Source organism: Metarhizium acridum, assembly GCF_019434415.1.
Source record: "Metarhizium acridum strain ARSEF 324 chromosome Unknown scaffold_452, whole genome shotgun sequence".
Taxonomy (NCBI): Eukaryota; Fungi; Ascomycota; class Sordariomycetes; order Hypocreales; family Clavicipitaceae; genus Metarhizium; species Metarhizium acridum.
In genome coordinates this window covers 168,807-186,414 of record NW_027094037.1, presented here as the reverse complement: position 1 = coordinate 186,414, position 17,608 = coordinate 168,807, and the positions used below count along the sequence as shown (strand labels likewise).

The 17,608-nt window shown below is 49.6% G+C and overlaps 5 protein-coding genes across 6 annotated transcripts; 2 read left to right on the top strand and 3 right to left on the bottom strand.

Moving 5' to 3' along the window:
• Positions 1 to 408: 408 nt before the first annotated feature.
• On the top strand, positions 409 to 2,275 carry J3458_017997 (uncharacterized protein). 2 transcript variants are annotated; one of them, XM_066121152.1, is made up of 4 exons: positions 409 to 663; positions 732 to 1,086; positions 1,159 to 1,356; positions 1,429 to 2,275. In XM_066121152.1, the coding sequence occupies exons 2-4, from the start codon at positions 762 to 764 to the stop codon at positions 2,115 to 2,117; spliced, it is 1,212 nt and encodes a 403-aa protein (XP_065973850.1). In that variant the 5' UTR covers positions 409 to 663; positions 732 to 761; the 3' UTR covers positions 2,118 to 2,275. The 2 variants fall into 2 exon arrangements, with proteins under 2 accessions (XP_065973850.1, XP_065973849.1); XM_066121151.1 differs by having other exon boundaries at positions 409 to 1,086.
• On the bottom strand, positions 2,120 to 3,035 carry J3458_017996 (uncharacterized protein; the record flags this gene model as incomplete). Its single annotated transcript, XM_007817304.2, is given in 2 exon segments — positions 2,120 to 2,148; positions 2,165 to 3,035. 2 exon segments carry the CDS (start codon positions 3,033 to 3,035, stop codon positions 2,120 to 2,122), a joined length of 900 nt encoding a protein of 299 aa, XP_007815495.2.
• Positions 3,036 to 4,039: 1,004 nt separating this feature from the next.
• Positions 4,040 to 5,917, bottom strand: J3458_017995 (uncharacterized protein). Its single transcript, XM_007817303.2, has 4 exons — positions 5,514 to 5,917; positions 5,180 to 5,392; positions 4,538 to 5,126; positions 4,040 to 4,474 (listed from the first exon to the last, which is right to left on the bottom strand). The coding sequence occupies exons 1-4, from the start codon at positions 5,838 to 5,840 to the stop codon at positions 4,323 to 4,325; spliced, it is 1,281 nt and encodes a 426-aa protein (XP_007815494.1). The 5' UTR covers positions 5,841 to 5,917; the 3' UTR covers positions 4,040 to 4,322.
• A 2,417-nt stretch (positions 5,918 to 8,334) lies between these two features.
• Positions 8,335 to 12,500, bottom strand: J3458_017994 (uncharacterized protein; the record flags this gene model as incomplete). The annotated part of the gene is made up of 3 exons (XM_007817302.2): positions 8,335 to 9,798; positions 10,006 to 11,922; positions 11,980 to 12,500. The coding sequence occupies 3 exons, from the start codon at positions 12,498 to 12,500 to the stop codon at positions 8,661 to 8,663; spliced, it is 3,576 nt and encodes a 1,191-aa protein (XP_007815493.2). The 3' UTR covers positions 8,335 to 8,660.
• Positions 12,501 to 16,045: 3,545 nt separating this feature from the next.
• J3458_017993 (uncharacterized protein) lies at positions 16,046 to 17,339 on the top strand (the record flags this gene model as incomplete). Its single annotated transcript, XM_066121150.1, has 2 exons — positions 16,046 to 16,323; positions 16,378 to 17,339. 2 exons carry the CDS (start codon positions 16,046 to 16,048, stop codon positions 17,264 to 17,266), a joined length of 1,167 nt encoding a protein of 388 aa, XP_065973848.1. The 3' UTR covers positions 17,267 to 17,339.
• Positions 17,340 to 17,608: the final 269 nt, after the last annotated feature.

Below are 17,608 nucleotides of genomic sequence, written 5' to 3'. Positions count from 1 at the left end.
GTTGGGGCCACTTTGACAACGGGCCACGGCAAGTATTTTAACTACCAGAATACCTACGTACGGAGAGCAAGTTGCTCACTGTAACTCAGATCCCTGCCTCTTACTCCGTACTGGCATCAATTGATGCTGTTCACCAGGGGCTTGACCCATCAGCGCAAACCCAGCGAGTTGTTTCAGCGATAACAGCACTCGAGAATAGACTTCTATACAGGCCGCTTGCGGTGGAGGCGAGCTGGTCGCGTCACAAGCAAGAATCGACAGAAGCGAAGCACCTAATATTGGTTGGGGGTTGAGTATTGGGGCATCGCCGCGAAACCCGAGGAAAGTCCTGTTGTATTATTTTTTGCCTTGGCGAGACCAAACTACAAAGCACGAGACTTGGCTTTCTCCTTTCGCCGACATAGTCTCCAAATCCTCTTTTCTGGCTAGACATTCCGTTTGCTCCGGTTTAAACCTGCGGGCTTCAAAGATGCGCCGTTATCCCGGTGGTCTTTCCGCCCGCCGAGGCCAAGACACGCCTGCATCTTTTCAAGCCGTTCGACATCATCTTTCTTATGTAGTCACTTGCCTGGTGCAAAGTCGGTTGATCTCTAGCACTCCCAATCAACAGCCGCGGCTCCCCTCCTCGTATGCCTACTCCGCAGCTCCGCGTTGTACTACAATGTAAGTTTTCTGGACGAGAGAGGTGCAGGACAAATCTGCAAGACTCATCACTAGAGCAATCGGCCCAGGAACCTTGGAATTGCTTTGCTGCACCGACAATGCTTCCCGACATCAAACCCTTCAAAATTGCCGTCCCAGACTCGGCCATTGCCGCGTTGAAGGCTAAATTGGCCAAGGCTGCCTACCCGGACGAAGTGGACTTCTCTGATGACTGGAATTATGGCGCGACGCGCAACGACGTCAAACGGCTCGCCAAACACTGGGAGGATGGGTTTGACTGGAGAGCGCAAGAGCAGAAACTGAACCAGCTGCCTCACTACATGACCAAGATTTCCGTTGACGGATTTGAACCGCTCGACATTCACTTCATCCACCAGAGGAGCTCCCAGTCAAACGCCATTCCATTATTATTCGTCCACGGATGTGAGTGTTATTGCCCCTCAGGGTCCGTACCGCGCCGTTGAATCGAAATCTCTAAAAATGAATATGGAACAGGGCCTGGGAGCTTCCTGGAAGCTACCAAGATCTTGCCTCTGCTCACGGAGCCTCGACAGGGCCAGTCTTTTCACGTCATTGCACCGTCACTGCCCAATTTCGGCTTCTCTCAGCAGGTCCGGCAACGAGGATTTGCTCTTCGCCAGTACGCAGAGTGCATGCACAAGGTTATGCTTCAACTAGGCTATGAAAACTATGGTAGGATGACCCTGACCGCTAAACATGGCACCTTGCCAGGCAACTTTGCCCCTGAATTAATGCTTCATACAGTGACTCAAGGAGGAGATTGGGGCTTCTTCATCACCCGCCTCATTGCCTTGCATTATCCAAAGCATTGTCTCGCATCGCACATCAATTTCCCGCTTGTCCGGCCGCCTCCGGCCAAATCGCTGTGGTTTGGCCTTCAGTATCTCCTAGGGCAGTACTCGCACACAGATAAGCAGTGGCTTGCGAGAACATTGTGGTATTTCGCAGAGGGCGCAGGCTACATGATGCAACAGAGCACAAAACCATCAACGCTGGGCTTCTCACTTGCCGACTCACCGGTGGCCTTGCTGGGATGGATATATGAAAAGTTGCACGATTGGACTGATGACTACCCTTGGACCGACGACGAAATCTTGACATGGGTGTCCATTTACCAGTTCTCTACTGCTGGCCCGGCCGCGAGCCTTCGCATCTACTACGAGGCATACCACTCGCGCAAAGCGTCTTTCAGATGCACACGGTACGTGCCTTCGGTTCCACTGGGGATATCGTATTACCCCAAGGACTTGTTTGTCGTGCCCAAGTCGTGGGGCAAATGTCTAGGTCCGGTAGTCTATGAAGCGACGCACACCCACGGCGGACACTTTGCGGCTCTTGAGAAACCCGAGCTTTTTGTCGCGGATCTGCAGTCCATGTTTGGAGAGAAAGGAGGAGCTCATGGCGTGGCCCAGACGTTGTCTTCAACAGTGTAGGCTTACATGTAACACTTTGGATGAACCGAAGCTGCGCAATGTTCTACGTAGAGGTAGTGGTCGACCTAGCCAACAGCTTGAACACCAGTTGACGGCAATCATGTCATCCTCTGCCATCCCGAATGCTCTTGCTTGGCTGTAAAGCTCCCCACATAGCCGAACGAGCGGCGACTTCGTTTCTGCCTCTGTCGCCGCCGCCTGGATGAGCTGCGTGCTGTTGTAACAGTCCTTGATGGCAGCCTGTGCGGACCAGTCTTGAGCCAAGACCTTGTCCACCTTGAGCTTGGAGTATGCAGATGCCAGAGGACCGGCGGCTAGGACCTTGGAGAAGGCATCGAGGTCCAGTCCCTGCGCTTGTGCGAGGCTCATGGCCTCTGCGAGTCCCGCCGTCATTGTAATCAAGTAGGCGTTGATGGCATACTTCATTTTGAGACCCGAGCCGATTGGGCCGCAGTAGACTGAAGCAGAAGTGAGCGGCTGTACGTACGGTCGAACTCGCTCACATACAGCCTTGTCGCCGGCCATCATTCCTACAAGCTTGCCTTGCTCTGCAGGGACTTTGCTCCCACTTACAGGCATCTCGATGTAGCTTCCCCCAGCGCTCAAAATTTGTCTCTCAAGTTTCTGGCTGAATTCCACGGGTACTGAGCTGGTATTGACGATTGTTTTGTTCCTGATGGCTCTCTTGAAGCTGTCGTCGAATATAGATTGGATGGCCGGCGCATCGAAGAGCATGGTGAAGACGAGATCAGACTGTTTGGCGACCTGGGCTGGTGTATCGCCAATCCTGGCCCCGGCATCGGCCAATGTAGGATACTTGGAAGCGGTCCGATTCCAAACCGTTGTTGGATAATTTTTGCAAAGATTCAGGGCCATGGGCGTGCCCATTCGGCCCAGGCCAAGAAACCCGATTCTCATGGTCGAGCTGTTTGGGTTGTACTTTACGCGCACCAAAGCCTTTTATGCAACGACTGCAAGGAGTAGTCTGCGGGTGTCCAAAATGACTGCGTGGTCTCAACTGAAGCTCGTAGACCAGTTCGCGAACAAGTGGTTGAATATATTCGTAGGTCGAAGGGTTCAACAACTGGCTTCTTTCGGCTCAAGGGCGCAGCCACGTCAAAAAGCCAACAGGCCCACCTCGACGACTTGCCATGAAGGGCGCTGAAGTGTTAGAATCGATGTCCCCCCACAAGTGAGACTTGACTCTCTTTGGTCTGAGTGCTCCGTGTGCTATGGTTGGAGTCTCAGCTTCTGTTTGAAGTGGACAAACCGACGTCTCTAACCGACCGACTCGCGTAGCCTACCATGGCCAATGATTTGGATGTGAGTGCGGGCGAACTTGGGTATAATCGCCACTGAGATCAAGTGACAGTGCTCTATGATCATTGTCATCGAGGCGGTTCATGTAACCTGGTGCTCCGAGTCGCTAAAGAGGTCTTGCTGTAGGCTCATACTGGAAAGAGCCTAAGAGGGTGATTCAGGCTGGCTCAGGGACAAAATGTAGCTATTGGCCTCGACAAGTCTTTGATAGCTAGCTAATGGAATTTTTCGGTGACTGCAGCAATCAGCAGATGGAAACCTTATCTCGCCAAGAGCCTCCCTGAATCTCCACTGATCGAAACGGCAGATCGACAGACCACCTTCAATGCTTTGACAGCTGTTTTGGTCCTATGATGATACATGCAATGACACATAAAGTCTACTCACACGGTCCAAGTACGGCTTGTTATTGTCTCCTTCACTTCTGGTCTTGTACCGGTAACTCCGTACAATGCTCTACATTGTGTTTTCTGCCTCGACAGATCAAATCAAAGCATCCATGCAGCTTTGTGAAGATCTACTGCCTAGGCCGCCAAAGGCGTAGTACTAGCTTCCTACCCGGTACAAATTTGGGTCTAGGAGCCCGTATCTAATAAGCCGGCCCTACTTGTGCCGCTTCTGACAAACTCAAGCTTTGAGTGATTTGTGTCTGACACATATAACCATGTGTTGACCTGTCGCCACCAACTTCACAAGGGCCACACAGATAGCCATCGTCATCATATATATTTCAACATGAATGCTCGGTATGGAGCACACTGTCCTTCTAATTATTATACAATGCCAATCCATCTACTATATAAGACCAGAAGACCAACTCCACCAAACTCCGCGCCACCGCTGAAAAAAAATGTGTCGCATGATGAGATAGAAAAGGTACTGCAGCTATGGGGACCACAGCATAGGACCCGTGCAGACATTCTCCTTGGCGTAGGAACGATAGCGATCCAATATATCGGTTGTATCCAACCCTCCCTCTTTTGATTGCGGCCCAAAGCTGTAATGGGCGACTACACCGCGCCCATCCGCAACTGCACCTGCAGGGCCATGTCAGCAACTCGATTCCATAAGTCGGCGCAATTTCCCGCTGATAAACTTACCTCTACCCAGTCTTCTCGGCATGGTGACGGAAAAGTGCTCTTCGTCGTCCCTGTTGATGGGCTTGGCGGCATTGATGTCGCGGCCCATCATGGCAATAAACTGGATGCCCATGCGCAACCGTTGGAAATCCCAAACGTTGAACTTGTATTGCCATAGCTCTCGGGACTCCAAATTCTCAAAGAAGCTGTAGTGCTCTTGCGCCGCCACTTGCCACCTCTGAAGCCCGGTGCCAAAGGCATCGTACTGCGTCTCCGTGATGGGCGTTTTATCCAGCACATGGTCGGACTTGCCACGGACCGGCAGCCAGCGGTGTTTCTTATTGTCGGGCGAGCTCCAAAAGCTGGCGTTGACGTCACTCGGGCCATGCCAAGATGGCAATACCGACGCCCTCCAGTCGACTTGGTGCCCGGGCTCGGGAGCGGGATATTCGTCCTCGGTTTCGGGGAGGTAGGGTCGCACGGCGCCGAGATTCCAGTGAATCCAACTAATCATGGGTTGATTGACGACGTTTGCCGAGACGACGTAGAAGTCTGGTCGCGTAAGCTTCGTGCAAACAATGGAGCTGATTGCGTTTTCCTCGATAAAAACCTGCGGCCTTGTCAGACGGCGAAGCACTCGGCAGAGGTGTGGGTAGAACCAACAATGTCATCGTCAATCTTGATGTACATGTTGCCATCTTCGATGATGTTGTAGGAGCTGGCAAAGTCGTACGCATTGGCATCGTCGATTATCTGTCTCGAGTACTGCGGCTCGCTCTCCAGCAGTCTGTCCAGGAGGGCAAGATCTTGTTTGTTGCTCGTTCGCTGCAGCCAGACTACTTCGTCCAACAGACCGCCATTCGTCGCTAAATTGCGCTAACAGACGGCAGAAAAACACACATTAGCGTCAGACACACATGGTCAACAAGTGAAGAATGGGATAGACTTGACGGCACGGGGAAGATTACGGGGCTTGACTCTGCCGCTCCATACGTACCTTGAGGTAGCAGTCAAGAATCGACACGGTCGCCCGTCTACCGAAGAAGACAAGTGCAATTATTCTTGGTGCTGTGACGAGTTGTTGCTCCCTTTCGTGTGCCTTTGACGACTTGTTTCCGAATGACTTGGACTGGCCTTCTCCAAAGCCGCGGGGGCAGCGAATCTCTTTGTGCGGAACAATGGGCACGGCGGCGTGATCGGCATGGACCTTGGGAAGGAATTTCTCGACATTGGGGAGCAGATGGCTCTGCCAGACATAGACGATGAGCGTCAAGAACACAATGATGCCCGCAACGGCGAGGCGCTTCCCCAACGCGGGCGCCATCGAGTGTCAGAACCGCGACAGTCCAGACATGGATATGATGGGCGTGAAGATGTCAAACGAAAAACAAGCACAAGGGCTTTTGAGGCGAGGGACGGATAACTTTGACAGCCACTTGGGCCGAGCTGACAGGTCGCACTGACGGAACAGCTCCCAGTACGTACTCCTTTCCATCATTGCATCCAGACCCCATGTCGGCCTGTGTCTCGACACCATCGAATGAAAGTGGCTGAGCTGAGTTTCTTACAATTCAGACCCTGAATGTTTAGCCAGGTGTGACATAGCAAGGGGGGTTCAAGCCAATGAGATATCACTATTACAGAGAGCATATGGGGGTTTAAAGTACCTGATAACGCGATAAAATCTCTTATCAATAAGGGTTACTCTTACAAGACCCACTACTCCCCTGTCATTTAACCTATATTATAGTTAACAGCCATTAATATAAATAAAAAGAGCTCCTGTTAGCAGAAAAGTCCCTGTAAATAAACCCCACTTACTTCCTTGTCAGGTCACTCATGGCTAAACTTACAGGGGTTAGATTGTACTCTCTCCGTGAAAGCCCTGCTCCACCAACACGCCGCCCGGAAACCCCCCATGTCCTATAGAAGGACCAGATTGGCCCACGGACATTGGCCCATGGCGCCTGGATCATCCGGGCTTGGCCGTTATTGGGAAAGGACGGGATGCTTGCGTACCAGGAACGAAGCCGGACGTGTCCACAGGCATTCATTCATTCTGGACTATTGGTTACATGTCCGACGAATAAGCCCCGTCCAGCACGCGACAATGCCCACTTTCTTCTCGCCGAGCCAACTCTTCCGAGCCGCCCTGCTAAGCCTTGTGAACCTCTTTGTTTCAATACCGGGTACCCTGCGGGGGTCGATATGCCCAATTTTGTTTGTCTGCTTTCGCTTCATGGCCAAGACAAGCAAAGACATTTGCGGTTTCAACGCTCTCTCAATGCTGGAGAGTTGTCCCTGTTTCATCCTTTGTTGCCTCTCCAAGTAGATAAGCAAGCATAGACAGGTAAAGCCATGCCGTTGGTCTTGAACTTTGGCGGAGGATCGGGCCTATCAAGACGTTGGTTTTACTCCGTACGGCAAGCTTGAAAACTGGACTCTTGTGGGTTGATCGCTGCCACCCTCGTCCACAGGCGTCGTACAAACTTTTTAGGCCTCTCCTGTAGCCGACCATCTTGTCCGGTTTCCAGGCGTTGTACCGCCGGACGTGACGCCCTGGCCTGACGTCGCCGCTCGTCTTGAACCTGGGCGCATCTCGCTTGTCGGCGATTCGTTATGAGCCATGATGACCCCGGCTGCACATAGGCAAGGTAGTTGGATGCCTTGCACCTAGAAAATTCGTCTGGTTCAGGGTTTGTTCGAGGATAACAGTCTAGGCGTCCCCGCAGTGGTATCGCAGTCTAAATCTGAAAGTGTCTATCCTTCTTCTCGCATTGCTATTTAGCTGAGGCGTAAATCCAGGACAACTGCGTACAGACGGTGCAGAATAGAGAGTGCCCTTGATACAAATATCTCCTTTGTCGTAGCGCAGATTAAGAGTTGAGTATACTACACATCTAACAATGGCAACCAACCCGAAAGCGGACCCGTCTCTGTTCCGGCAAGATCGGGCCACCATGTCTAGTATTCTGATTGCCAACCTCTGATGGTACAGGTTTACAAGTCAGCAGCACAGAAGAGGCTAAGAAACCACGACCGGTGTCCCGTGTCTCAGCAACCAGTCTCGAATCAGTTCAACCACGACGAGCTTCCGTTTCGCGATCTCTACAAGGCTTGTTAGTAGTGACCGCCTGGAAGCCAACCGCAGGGGAGTTTCAAATCTGAATGGACTCGTCTGAAGTTCGTAGTACGTTTATTCTTTGGAGAATACTAAGTGTGATTCATCACGCTCGTTGATTCGTTTATGCAATAATTTAATTGGCAAAGCGGAAGTGGAACTCCGAATGGCTGCAAAGGGAAGGCCAGTGTAACATGTAGATGATGATGACCTCAAATAACCAGTTTCTTGTAGCCCACTCATTTCTGTTGAAAGAGCTGGCGTTTTGGATCTGCAGCCACCGCCCGAGCATTCATTGCGTTGAATCCCGTTCACAGATTACCAAGGCTTTTGAGAGAAGTAAACGAGTGTTAACCATAAAGTATGATGATGATGGCGTTCACGTACGAAAAGCGCTCTATATGCTTTAATGCAAGGCATGGTGTCAGCATTGTAAACTCACAGGGAGGATTTTGGAGATGACTTGTTTCTTTCAGTGTATTCACCTTTTATTGCAGAGTCCGGATTATATACGCCTAAGTCATTTAAACATGTCCTAGTGTTTCCATTATAAGCAATACCTATAATAATAGCATGAAGGACTAAAATAACATATGAACCCCACCGTTTGGAGCTGACGTATTCTCCAGTATCCTCGAAGTTTATATTATATAGCTCCTATATTATACTTTCTACCTACCTAGAAAACTATTCTGCTCTAAACTAGAAGTTGAGTTATTTTTCTCCCTGCAGCCATTTTTGGAAATACCCACCGCATGACGGGTGTAGCGAACTACGATTTTGAACTGGCGCATGCACGTATCGTCAGCTACATACGACTGTTACCTCGGACGAGCAGGACTGAGATTGACTAAGCGAATATTTCACCCGCGCATTGAAGAAGGTGAGTCTCGTAGTTACAAAAACGTGTGCCGGAATCATGCTGACAACACACAAGGTACAAGTGTAGCATGGCCAGAATCGTGCATGGCCTTGCTCATCGTAAGATACGTACATTGCCGAAATTAAATATGTTGATCAGCCCTACGTTTTCCGCTCCAAGCGCATGAATAGCTCAAGCCTGTCCACACTGTGCTCTAGCAACTCTCTAAAGGGGCCACTTTGTTGAGATAACTGGATTGGTCGTCCACTTTCAACGATTCTGCCTCCATCAAGCACCAAAAGCTCATCAAAGTCGATGACCGTTGACAGACGATGAGCAATGACTATGACTGTGCATTGTGAGAAAGCTTTCCTTAGAAGCTGCGGTAGGATATTGTCGGTAGCCATATCGACCGCGCTTGTGGCTTCATCGAGCACTAGAATTCGCGGTTTGGATATTACTGCTCTGGCCAAGCAAATGAGCTGTCTCTGACCTTGTGAGATGTTGGATCCGCCGGTAGCCAGAGACATGCTGAGCGGAAGATCTAGTCCAAGTTCCCGCAACGTCTTGATTAGTGTTTCATCAGGGTGGTCACCAGACATATTGAGGTAGCTTCGTACTGTTCCGCTAAAGAGGAATGGATCCTGGGGAACAATGAACATCCGTTGGCGAAGATCTACCAGTCTTAGAGTAGAAATATCTATGCCATCAACAATAATCCTTCCTTGTCTACTTTCAAGGATTCGAAATAGGGCTAGTGAGAGCGAGGATTTCCCAGCGCCTGTTCGACCGACAATACCGACACGCTGGCGTGAATTCACAACAAAGTCAATGTTCTTCAGCACTGGAGGCAGATTCGGATACCCAGTGGAAAAATTTTCGACGAAAATTTTACCCGTCTGTGGCCAATTGTCAGGAGCCTCGCAGCCAGCTCCAAACTCGGATGGCAGCTCGTTGTATTCTGCGATTCGATTGGCGGCATTGACGTCGTTCTGAATCACAACTGCTTTTTTTATGAGCAAGCTCATCGATCCAGAGAATTGTCTTGCAACTATCAAGGCAAAGCCAGCTGATCCAGAATTGATGCGGCCTGAAGCAGCTCCAAGTGCAATCATTGCTTCGAAAACGACGCCTAGAATGCCCACGCGCAGTTCCATCCATCTCGAGCAGAGGCAGTCGTACCAAGCTGCTCTGGACGAATCATCAATAAGAGCATCCATATGAAGGATATAATCGGCCGACCTTCCAAATGCTCTAATAACAAGCAGACCGTTTGAAGTCAAGGTGGAATGAAGCTGGCTATAAATCGGGGACAGTTGAGTGGAATTGAGTTGTTGCAGTTGTTGTGCGATTGGCATGCAACGTTGTGAGACTCGCCAATATGCCCCAAGTAGGCCAAGAGCACAAACACAAGTGTATGGTGATATAAGTATTCTATCCAACATCAGTTTTGTCAACGGTATTCACCGCGAATGCGTCTTCTTTGTTGGACTGCTTATCGCTTACCCAGTTGTGATGACAAACATGAGTCTGGCTGCGAGCTCAATCTCAGCACCAAGATTGCTCGCTATTCTCCTATCAACGACTAGCAAGTCTGAACTGAAACGTTTGAGAATCTCGCCGCGAGGATACGTTTCAATCCAATGCAGGGGTGCCTGCAATATGGAACGAACCATACCTCGAAAGATGTTTTGAGAAGCCTTGTGACTGACATTATACAGAGCAAAAGACTTAAAACCGAGCATCAAGGCACTCGCAATTGAAGCCAGAATATATATTCCGATATAATAAGTGCCTGAACGGTGGGGTTTCCCGGTTCTGTCATCGACAAGCGCAGCTGTGTCGTGCGCGTAGTCGGTAGCAAGGCCATCGGTCCAATGCTTCAACCACCACGGCCCGCTGTGTGTCGCGGCCTCTGATAGGAGAATGACGATTATTGTACATGACCAACTGGATAAGCTGCCTTGTCGTACATATTCTGCAAGGCCAGCAAGTGTCGATTTCTGTTGGTGCGCCGCCGTGTCACTCGCGGCTGGTTGATTCCCGACTGAATCTTTGTCAGAGCCACGTTGAGTCTCGGCGCCCTCAAGGGCTGTGACAGCTTGTGCTAGCTTCATGCTGGCTTCGAGTCTCTTTGTTTCTGTGTGTAGTGCCTGCCGATTTGAAAGATGCATAACAAAACTTGCAAATGGTTGGCACATGGTGACGTGATGGGTGACCATGATCAACGTCCTTCCCTGTGCAAGTTGGCCAAGCAATGCCCGTTCCAAGACTTGCTTTCGAACCGATGAGTCGATAGCTGACAGGATATCCCCAATTAAAATAGTGGTGGCTTTCGAATATAGTGCTCTAGCCAAACACACTCTCCAGCGTTGCCCTCCGCTCAATGACGTTCCCGTAGGGCCGACGTCAGTTCCATCGGCATTGGGCAAATTTCGGATATCTTTTTCCAACGCACAAGCTTTGATAACGTCGGAATACCTCGCTGAGTCATAAGAACAGCCAAATAAGATGTTCTCCTTGAGTGACGTTCGTTCTAGCCATGTCGGCTGAGACACAATAGCAACCGGAGATGATGTCGGTACGGTAGCGGCCTGACCGTCGCTACAAGGTGCATAAATAAAACCAGACACTACGTCTGCTTCCCCCAAAATTGCATTCAACACGAGGTTTTTGCCTGATCCGGTTCCGCCGGCTATAATTGACAATTTACCACGGGGAAACTGTAAAGACAAGTCGTTGAGGGAGAAGGCTGACGACCCCGCTCCTCCAAAGGGTTTGGATGGCCATGAAACTGTCGCATCTTTAAAAATGACGGATTCTGATGGTATAATAATGTTTTGTTTCTCTGGTAGCTTCAGGAAAGCTTCTAGTCTTTCACAACTAGCCCAACCCTCCAAGAGATATGACCATGTTAACGGCAGGACAGCAAGGTCAGCTTGAAGCTTTTGTAGTAGTCCCAGAGATGTAAAGGCAATTGAGGCTGTCAACCTCCCGCTTCGGTATGAATACAAGGCAATGGGTAGAATGGCTAGTATTAGAGGGCAGATATTGGCCAAGACGACGACGATACACATGGTAACTGCGCTCCGATGCATCTGGTCCATCTCCCCCCGCCGAATATCCAGAAGTCTCTTCTCCCACTGGGATTCAAATACTCCAAGACGAATGTCCCGGATACCTTGCAGTGCTTCTGAGAGCAAGTTGGACCTTTGGTCTCGATACTTCATCAAGCCATAGTAGAACTTTGAGTAGGTTGCAGAGATTTTGAAGTTGAGGGCTGTAGTCACAATGGTACAGAGGATACTAAATGTTATAGCTTGCCATCCAATCAGTTGTGCCAAGGTTATCACGGTGAAGAATAACTTGACAACGGATTGGGGGATCAGTATGTTCTGGCCGCAGACGGCCGAAACTTTGCCACTAGTTGCGCATTTTTAGCCACGCATCCAAGTCGGTGGTTGTCAAGATAATACTCACGTATCGAGTTGTAAATGATTGTCAATAGACTTTGTCAAACTCGGTGGATCTTGGCGAGATTGCTGCTGGGAATTCCTGTTTTCGGGCTGACCCTCGCTGAAGTTGGGCAACTTTAAAGTTTTGCGGTATACAAGTGAGCTCAACACAGCTTGCATAGGAATTTGGAATTGGGACATGGTAAACCACTGCACCAACTCCCGGATCCAAACTTCCGTGACGAGACTAAGACCGTATAAGACGCCACAAAGAGTAACTTTTCGATCCATTGGGTTTTCCTCTAATGCTCGCAGCAAGTAAAAGAGCGCATACTGTGGTACAAATTGCGTAACGGCTTTAATGGCGACAAGGACCCATTGCTTCAGAAGTTGCGGATAGTAGGCCTGGAGCAGCCAAGCCCAAAGCTTCTGATCGGATCGGTATTCGGGTAACTGATCCATTAAATGACCTGTTTGAAGAGAGCTACCGAGGAGTGGTAGTTCATCCTTGCTTATCGACGAAGTCTCTCGCAACTGGTGGAACATTTTGCTTTCCCATGAGAATGTCAACAGGTCAAGCAAGTGGGCAGTGGAGACTCTGGCAACTGGTTTCCCTGAAGTAGACATCTCCGGGTGCTGAGGGTGCAAAAGAAAGCCAATGGTTTGTAAAAGAAGTCCTGCCACTTGTCGTAGCCTCCAATATTCTCCTTGGTTCAGCTGTTGACTTTGTGTCAGGAAAAAAGTCGCTTGTTGGGCAAGCAACATGACATTGGAGGCAGCCCCGTATACGGCTACGAGAAAGGATGTCGCGTACCTATCGGCAGTTATCATGCTGGATACAAGGTAGCACAGTTGAAGGCTCCAATTTAACACCTCGAAAAGCAATTCAGTACTCAAGGCCAAAGAAATCTTGATTGGAGTAGCTTACTTGTGTCCAGGCACACAACGATTCTTGATTCTCCTTTCGGATACAAGTTGATAACCCTGGTCCTGCGGCAGCAACGGCAGCTCCGATGGATGAAAGTATAAGAGATAGCCTAGTTGACCTATGATATCTGCTTTTTAAATGGCTACGTTGACCAGAGGTGGATGCACTGGATGGGTTGAAAGCAGCTGCGCCGGTGACGACCAACGCATGACAGGCTAGGATAGCATGGACTCCTGAGCAAATGACGCTTGGCCAATCTTTGGGTAAAAGGTGATAACATTTTGCCATGGCAGAGAGGACCATGCTTGCGGGTCCGGCGCCGACGGTTTTGATGGCAAAAGATTGCGATGGTCTCTCTCTGTGTCGCAGATTTGTTCACACAAGACGAAAATCATTGCCCTCAAGCTGTTACGATGATGACTCATGCTGAAATTTGCACCATGTTAAAAACTTATGTCATCTTGCACTGACCAGACGCTTCTCCTGAGTCCTGACCGGGGGCTCGGCCAGACAGGCTGCAGGTGGTGATTGGCTACGTGCTGTAAACACGCAATCCTTCTCATGGCGAACCTGCAAGGCGAGGTAAGTCGAGAAGATTGCTATCCGCTGCCAGGTTTGTCTTTGCTTCTCGCGCAGACCATTCATCCCGACATCGGGAAGGGATGTGGGAGGCTGGGGCTCCAACTTGGGTGAACAACTCTCGGGTACGGAGTACTGCTGCGTGTAGCCTCAGTGCCAGGTAGTAATTGATACGTCAATTCAATGTTGACATCAATATGTCAAGTAGCCATTCTCAAGCCTGTATATCGCGGGGCCGCGGCCACTGGCCCCCAACGCACCACTGAGAACCTGATACGGAGACACCCAACAGTCTTGCCGTTGCGAGGACTGAACGATACGATACATATCTTCGTTCCGAGCGCTATGAAAGGCCATGCCCGAATACCCCGCTGCATGTCTGAGGCCAGTGTTGTTACGGAGTATCGGTCTTGGTACTCCGTAATTGTCGAGCTATCCTGGTCGAAATCCTCTCGGTTCGGCCGGGCACTAACCCACTTGACATTTGCAGCAGGCGTCAAGTTGCAAATGACAGACTGAGGCGGGGTTGTGGACTTGGCCTGACTTGGCTGACGTTGCAGATCGGATCTGCATGTTGGCTCAGGCCATCACACAAGAGTCCCCTTGTAGACAAGTATGCATGATATTCCACGCGGACGACGTAACATCGCACGGCTGTCCGTGTCTGCCGTCGGACAAGACAAGTCGAGGAAATTTGCATCTCCTACCCATCTTTCCCATGTTTGCATCTTCAGGACCCGTTCGAGTAGAAAGTGTTCAGAACTGGAACAGATGGGTAGCTGTCCTACCATATCGTGGCTGATATGGGGCGTGGGGGCAGGTGTCCTGAAAGTAGGAAAGTATCATTGATGAGAGACAAAGTCTTTTAAAAAGTGATCGGATTCTAATCTAATACCCGACATGACTCCGTTAGAGCTTCGGGTAAGAAACAGACTGCCGCAGTGATTAATGTGTTGCTCACCGTCATATCGAGGCTCAACTTAAACTCCGTTAAATTGGGACCGAAATTGCTTTCTCCGGTAGGAAAAACAGTGTGCTATACACCATTCCGAAGTTGAGTAGAACCCGAAGCCATCATCATCCACGTGGTTCCGCATTTCTCCTGGAGATATCTCTAATGTGTGGTTTGAATCGGTCCAATATCGCCAGCTGCCCATCATCCAAGTTTTCGAATTCAATAGTGAGCTGCTCGTCTCGACATTGCGCTGGCAACCAGGCTGCGGCAAGAGAGTCATACTTGCGGCCCATTGCGCGTGCCTCAGTGCAAGTGTGGTTCCGCAATTGCAGCTTCCCAGAGCAGCTTTTCTGCTTTGGCTGTTTGCATCATTTATCATTTCTCTGCTCCTATAGATCGTGACCGGGCTGAGCATCGTCACTGGTCCTGGTATAGTGAAACAGACCAAGATAAGATCCTTCAGGATGCACCAAGGGGATAGAATCGCCCAAGCCAGTCATTGATGGTTTTGCACCTGTCATAGTCCAGTCGGGCGTAGCATGGTTCATGTTCCCTATATCAACAACCAGGGGAACATATCCTTGAATTACTGTCTTGACTCGCTCACATACCCTATTCTTCTTATTCTAAATACCTTCTAGTATCCTCGGCATAGAAGAGGTCACAAAGAACAAAGGTAGTGCTTGTCAGAATAAGATTGATGAGTGTTGGGTAAAGAAGCGGAGCGCCGCTTTTCGGCTCACCTGTTCGTGAAAAGATCCTTGTCGAGTCGCAATTGTGAGTCGATATCCTGATAAGGCACCGTGCAAGGGTGAGCAAGCTGCATAGCGTAGTAAAGGTGCCGTCTTCGCACGCGGTTGCAGTGGCGTGACAGGCCTCGGCTGGATGCAAACCCGTCTTTGCAAGCTGGCTGATTGTATGAGCTCCAACTTGACCATTATCTGTTTGGTTGTTTGTTCAAGTCATTTACTTCCATATTGCGTTTCTCGTTTTCTTATGCTCTTCAGAATGAATCTGCCTACTTTTCTCGCCGCTGCGAAGCTGTTCCTTGTGGCTTGTGAAGCCACTGAGCAGTGGGAAAGGATACCTCGAGGTTGGAACTTGGCCAACAAACCGCCGCCAGATGCTATTGCTACGTTCACTCTGGCATTGAACATGGAAAATGTTGACTCTTTGGCTTCGGCACTTTTGGACATCTCTGATACAGAAAGCCCCCAATATGGGAAATATTGGGATCAAGCGGATATTTATTCAAGATTTGCACCTTCTAATAAAGCTGTCTCAACCACCCTAGGTTGGCTGGTTAGCCAAGGTGTTCGCAATTACACAGTCGATTGGATATTCATTGATTTCACAACAACTATTGCTACGGCAGATAATCTTTTAAACGCGTCATACCATTACTACACGAATAATGTGACGACAGTGCTTCGAACGGCGGGCTATTCTGTCCCAGAAATAATACAAAACAGCACTCTACTCATCTCTCCTGGAACTTATTTAGGAGCGCCAAATTCTATGCAACTGTCGCTTCGTCCATCCGGAGCTCGTGAGTCGCTTCGACGCTCTGGGGTATCAAAGGATGGAAACCCATGTCTTCAAGCGATAAGTCCGCCATGTCTCAAACAAATGTACAAAATAGCAAACTATACTCCGCTTGAAGGATCGGGTAGCACTATTGGGTTCTCGAGCTTCCTCAATCAATCAACTCTTCACAATGATCTCTTCGAGTTTGAAAGGCATTTTGCCATCCCGAGTCAGAATATTTCTGTTGAACTGATTGCTGGTGGTACAGATAACCAGAATGAGTCTACAGCACAGTTTACAGAAGCCGACCTGGACGCTCAAACTATCGTTGGTGTTGCTCACCCGCTGCCAGTCACGCAGTTCATAGTAGGTGGGAAACCGTACGTCCATGTCCACCAAAACATAATATTTCTTAACACTAACTTCAATTTGAGACCATTTATTCCAAACATAGATCATAAGACAGAGAACCGGAACTTCAATGAGCCGTATGTTCCCTACTATAGGCACCTTTTGTCACGGTCAAAGAATGACCTCCCATATGTGATCTCAAACTCATATGGTGTACAGGAGGACTCGGTGCCAATCAGATATGCCTTACTTACCTGCAATCTCATTGGCCTTTTGGGTCTCCGAGGAGTAACAGTTGTGCAGTCTTCCGGAGACAGTGGAGTGGGAAGCGGTTGTTTGGCACCGGACTTCAGGACTGCGGAATTCTATCCCATTTTTCCTGCCACTTGCCCATGGGTAACAAGCGTCGGCGGTACGGTCGGATTTTCACCGGAATCTGCTTGGAAAGGTAGCTCTGGTGGATTCAGCCGCTACTTTTCCCGGCCTTCCTATCAAGACGCCTCAGTCTCCATGTACATGGACACTCTAGCTCCCGAAACACGTGAATACTATGGAAAGTACACAAACTGGAATGGACGTGCGTTTCCAGATGTTGCAGCTCATAGCCTATCTCCAGACTTCCAAGTCGTGTATCGAGGACTGGTTGCGATGAGCGGCGGGACGAGTGCATCGGCGCCGGTGTGGGCGGGCATTGTAGCTCTGCTCAATGATGCAAGGCTGCGAGCAGGCAAGCCAGTTCTCGGATGGCTGAATCCGCTCCTTTATGCCCGGGGATTCCTGTCGCTGAACGACATTACTGAGGGTTTCAGTGAAGGTTGCAATGGTATGAATCCAGGCACAAATGCTACTGAGCCAGATGGTGCTGGAATAATCCCTGGGGCTAGATGGAATGCGACAATAGGCTGGGACCCTGTAACTGGATTGGGCACACCGGATTTCCAGAAGTTGAAGCATCTTGTCCTGAGCCTCTAAGCCTTTTCTTGCACGCATACTCTCTCGATCATGGCGCACACAGTCCGTCTAGAAGTAAACAGATAAATACCACATCTCATACTTTTAGTATCATTTGCCTCTCGATGCATGAACATTCTCAAAAAAAGTCGAGATTCACTTTTGACCAAATACTCTCTCTACAGTGTCACCAACAGCCAAATCCCAAGGTTCAACAGGACTCACAGCTGACCCTTCCGAAACTGACCAAAGTAGATCTGTATTCTTGCACCAATGCATTGTTCCAAGGCCGTCCACACCATGAGCAACGATGTTCCCAGCATCATCCTTTCTAACCCATGGTCGCTCAATTGTGCCATCACC

Excerpts from the sequence above, each read along its gene's own strand:
- J3458_017997 (XM_066121151.1), top strand. The coding sequence starts at position 630 with ATGCCTACTCCGCAGCTCCGCGTTGTACTACAATGTAAGTTTTCTGGA. Across the intron at positions 1,087-1,158 it reads ATTATTATTCGTCCACGGAT|GGCCTGGGAGCTTCCTGGAA; the intron begins GTGAGTGTTATT and ends AATATGGAACAG. Across the intron at positions 1,357-1,428 it reads ACTAGGCTATGAAAACTATG|TGACTCAAGGAGGAGATTGG; the intron begins GTAGGATGACCC and ends TGCTTCATACAG.
- J3458_017995 (XM_007817303.2), bottom strand. The coding sequence starts at position 5,840 with ATGGCGCCCGCGTTGGGGAAGCGCCTCGCCGTTGCGGGCATCATTGTG. Across the intron at positions 5,127-5,179 it reads TCAAGATTGACGATGACATT|GTTTTTATCGAGGAAAACGC; the intron begins GTTGGTTCTACC and ends ACAAGGCCGCAG. Across the intron at positions 4,475-4,537 it reads GCCGAGAAGACTGGGTAGAG|GTGCAGTTGCGGATGGGCGC; the intron begins GTAAGTTTATCA and ends ATGGCCCTGCAG.